The sequence below is a fragment of the Protopterus annectens genome, chromosome 16.part0 (genome assembly GCF_019279795.1).
Source record: "Protopterus annectens isolate FY-2018-M chromosome 16.part0, PAN1.0, whole genome shotgun sequence".
Classification (NCBI taxonomy): domain Eukaryota; kingdom Metazoa; phylum Chordata; order Ceratodontiformes; family Protopteridae; genus Protopterus; species Protopterus annectens.
In genome coordinates, this window is record NC_056750.1 from 113,856,461 (window position 1) to 113,861,460 (window position 5,000).

Consider the following 5,000-nt stretch of genomic DNA (forward strand, 5'->3'; position numbering starts at 1 on the left):
AAATAAAAGAAGCCATACAATCTCTGTGAAGAGGGTTTTGTTCCTGGTATACCCTGTGATGCGTGACATATAGAAAAATGCAAGGGTGATGAAAGGTCATGCTATTTAAATAGAAGTCAAAGAGTTTTACAGCACTGACTGGTAATTTTAAGCATGAAATGTTAACAGAATTAGTAACCCACTAAAATATTTCTGATTTTTTAACTCCAGGCACCCAGCAGTGAAAATGGAGAGCAGCTTTGTAAGTACTTAATTTTCTTTCTTTATAATTATTACCTTTTATCCATAGTAGTGGAGCTGAGAGGTTCCATATCTCACTCTTAGTCACAGCTCACCTGCACACATGAATGTTTTAGTCACTGTAAGTTTTCCCTGGGGAAACAACAGCGGAGCTCTTCAGGTATTAATGTGCAGACAAATTCTTATCTTTCCTTCTGGTAGTATGGATGGTGTGTACAGCTATACTAAAGAACTCCTTTTACTGTCAGGCTACTGGTGTGCTTTAGATAGAAGATGCAATGGTTAGCATGAAAAGAAACTGCTTTTCAGTTGTGTTGACAGCACACAGGCCTACATTTGTCAAATATGGCGGCATTCATGGGTCTGTATCTCTCTCTTTGTCTCTACACACTAGTATGAGAGGCCATTAAAATACAAGGGTCTACTTCAAATGATAGATGTTTCAGAACTTCAAACATTGTATGGTCAATGACCATACGAGTGTAGTTTTAAAACTTCAAATACTCTGAATGGAGATCGCCTTACAGCACAGATGGAAAATTTCCTGTTCACCTCGCTGTAGTGCGATCTTGGAGTTGGTATATTTGAATAGCGGGGGGGGGTGGGCTTGCTCCTTGCCCTCTGCAAAAATGTGAAAGAAAACTTTTTTGTTTTTATTTTTTATTTTATTTGATGGTCAGTGTTTCAAAAGTTCGATCATATGGTCATGATGTTCAAACTTCTGAAACTTTGAACATAGACCCAATAGGGAAAAAAAACAGTATATAATGTGACTGCAGTAAGATCCCCATGACGGTAGGAATATTGGATGACTGGCAATGATGTTGGAGCACGAGGTGTATTACCAACCAAGATAAAGTATGGTAAGGTGACTGTTAGGATAGAAGATTTGGCACTGGAGATCCATGTGCAGTGCAGTGCAGACACAACCTAACAATTTTTAAGGCTGTTTCACACAATATATGCAGGAATCTTCTGGAGCACTGAACAAATGGGTCTGGAGCCTTCTCAACACAGAGTGCAGCTAAACATGTGAGAAGACATCAACGCATTTCATGAAATGATATACTGCCATTTTTCAGAATGATGGCACTACACTAAATCACACGAAGAATAGATACACAATCTTACAAAATTAAGTTTCACTACCCTGTACTGACAGATGCCAACAGTATTAAATATGCTTCAATCACAACAAAAGATCAGTTATCATTCTAACTTTACTTCACTGTGATGGTATCACTATGATTATCATTCTAACTTTACTTCACTATGATGGTATCACTATGATTATCATTCTAACTTTACTTCACTGTGATGGTATCACTATGATTATCATTCTAACTTTACTTCACTATGATGGTATCACTATGATTATCATTCTAACTTTACTTCACTGTGATGGTATCACTATGATTATCATTCTAACTTTACTTCACTATGATGGTATCACCATGATTATCATTCTAACTTTACTTCACTGTGATGGTATCACTATGATTATCATTCTAACTTTACTTCACTATGATGGTATCACTATGATTATCATTCTAACTTTACTTCACTATGATGGTATCACTATGATTATCATTCTAACTTTACTTCACTGTGATGGTATCACTATGATTATCATTCTAACTTTACTTCACTATGATGGTATCACCATGATTATCATTCTAACTTTACTTCACTGTGATGGTATCACTATGATTATCATTCTAACTTTACTTCACTATGATGGTATCACTATGATTATCATTCTAACTTTACTTCACTGTGATGGTATCACTATGATTATCATTCTAACTTTACTTCACTATGATGGTATCACCATGATTATCATTCTAACTTTACTTCACTGTGATGGTATCACTATGATTATCATTCTAACTTTACTTCACTATGATGGTATCACCATGATTATCATTCTAACTTTACTTCACTGTGATGGTATCACTATGATTATCATTCTAACTTTACTTCACTATGATGGTATCACCATGATTATCATTCTAACTTTACTTCACTGTGATGGTATCACTATGATTATCATTCTAACTTTACTTCACTATGATGGTATCACTATGATTATCATTCTAACTTTACTTCACTATGATGGTATCACTATGATTATCATTCTAACTTTACTTCACTATGATGGTATGCTGTGAAAAACAGGAAGGTGCAGAACAGCTGGCTGCTACAGAAAGCAGCAATGGGCTGCCATGGTGTACAAACTCTTTGGTTTAATGGGATGCTTTGGTCAACAGTCAACAGTTCTGCCAATTGTCTGGATGCTGTTTTTTGTCCCAGTGCTTAACTTTGATCTTAACTAAAGGACTACATCTGTTTTAGTGTTACTATGGGAATGTTACAAGAGAATGCTTTAGTTGTATACAATCCTTGGATGTGGTCTGCACACATTTCAGTCCTTTGCTAATGAGTTAGAACTGTACTTTTAGAGTATAACTTTACAGTGCCATTGCCACATTTGCATGCCATTTTTGAAACAGCTGCACTTGCAGCTGATTGTCATAGCTTCTTCAGCCATCAAAAATAACTTTCCTGTTTGTTAGCTACTACGAATCTATAATACAGTAGGCATTGTCTCTGAAAAGCTTTCCCATTTTTAACCAAGTTTTCGATTTCCAAACCTGGATTACATTGTAGCATCATTGCGGCAGTTATCGTTTAAAGTGCCATTTGCAATTCTAAATTTGAAATTTGGGTTGCATCTTGGCAGCATCATGGTGGTACCTGTTTAAAGTCACATCTCATTTGTTGGGGTGGAGACACAATGGGATAAAGCCCTGGTTGTGGCCTATATGAATAATGATCTGTTAGTGACCCAGGTGGTTAAGGAACTAACCACAGATGCTATGAGAGGCTAATACCACCTGTCCAGTAATGGGGAGAGGGAGGTAGCTTGACCTCACTGCAAGGCTGATACTCAGTAAAAGTCACTATAGCAGCATGAAGTATTGTGTGTCAAGATGTTATTTTTCCAAGAAATATATTCCTGCACTGTAGCTGGGATTTGACACCAGTGTAGAAATGCATGTTTAGCCAGGCTAGTATTATGGTAATACACTAATACCAGGCTGTCACAGGGAGTAACAGTGGCTGCTTGGATGACTGTCTCCAATGATTGCCTTTTGCTGATGGAGCATGAAAACGTTGAATGGGGAATACAAGGAATGATGACTGAAAGTGTGCAGAACAAAAAAAGGGAGGGGGATAAGTTTCCATTTTTAATGTCAGTCGTAATTAATTAATTGCATTTGTTTACTAGGAAGATCATCTGGGTAGAATTCCCTTTTCAGTGGAGGTCTGGGGGGGAAGCTCCAAAAAAACAATAACAGTCTATGTACAATGATTTTTAAATAAAACTTTTGATAAGCAATTAGTATACACATTTTGAAAAAAATATATCGTGCATATTATGCAAAAATTAAAATCTACATTCAGTGGCATTGGAGTGTTAAAGCAGTAAGCAGTTAAGGATAGTTAGAAGTGGAAAGATGTATATGAATAGGAAAGATAAATTACGAGGCAGAAGTGGAACAATATTATTGAATAAGTAGAAAAGAGGGCTTACTGAGCATGGCTTGTTATAACAGACCACCAAGAGAAGATATAGTGCAGAGATGTCTTTGAGGTACAGTTCAGTACTGGTGGAGGTTACCAAAATATTATGTAGAGGGTGAAACAAATATTTACTGGTTTGTAATTGGATAGTGTAGGTGACTGATACATTGTAGCTATCTGGAAAGGTGCAATTCTGCTAAGGTGGTTACTGAAGTGGGACAGAACGGGGGTATATTGGCCTATCCAGTGTATAAGGAGCAGCATGTACAGTTTTGGAAGTCATGCGCTGGGTTTAGGGTAATCGTATTAACCTGCTGTTAGAGAGCAACAGCAGACCACAATTCCTTTAGGTGAACTTGTACTAAAGATTTAAATTGGTGTGAGTCTTTGGTTAACCTCAGCATGAGAAGGATTTTATTCCACTTTGGGATGTAGTTAGAGCAAAGGGAGTTTCGGGTCTTGTTATGAGGTACCGTTGGTAGAACAATTTGTCCTTGGAGTGGAACAGGTGAATATTTTTATACTAGGTTTTGTACTTACTGGCATTTGATTGGGCGATAAAATTATGTTATGCTTGAGTTTTAACTGATAGTGAATGAGGCAGTTTGGTAGCTCTGTCCAATGGAGTGTTTTTAGGGCTATGCAGTGATATATTCTGGATGGGATGCTGGCAGAAAATCTGGCGACTTTACTATAGCAGTGCTCTGTTTTACTTTGTTGTGATGATTGAAGGTTTATAAATGTGGTGGAGGCATATAAGAGAGTTGGTAGCAAGTACGCAGTTGCTAATTTTTTGTCAGGAAAGGCTTTGTACTGTAAAGCAGGCCTAGTTTTCATTTTTTTTAAACAATACCTAGAGAAACAGTGGATACAGTGAATATGAATGTTGATTGATTAATGTATCATAATTAAATGGTCAAGCATTGGAAGGTTACCATTAATACATTCTCTGGGTAAACACCTTAAGAAAAGGAACATACCTTCCCTTGAGGTTGTGTGACTTCATGGTGAATATATACATATATATATATGCCTGCAGTACCAGGTCTGACAGCAATAGAGTATCTGCACCCAAAAACTTTGGCCAGACTCACTGAGTGCTGGGGCAGTTTCTCCACTATGGTCAGTATAGGTAGTGAGAGTCATAAACTAAGAATGTCACTGAGTACTTG

General features: G+C 37.1%; 1 protein-coding gene across 2 annotated transcripts in view; it reads left to right on the top strand.

Moving 5' to 3' along the window:
• Positions 1–5,000, top strand: part of LOC122790808 (protein mono-ADP-ribosyltransferase PARP14-like) — a 566,888-nt gene that overhangs the window by 103,303 nt on the left and 458,585 nt on the right. For both annotated transcript variants that reach the window (XM_044058430.1, XM_044058433.1), the window contains exon 3: positions 211–241. In XM_044058430.1, coding sequence (XP_043914365.1) covers positions 211–241 — 31 coding nt within the window. The remainder of the gene's footprint in view (positions 1–210; positions 242–5,000) is intronic.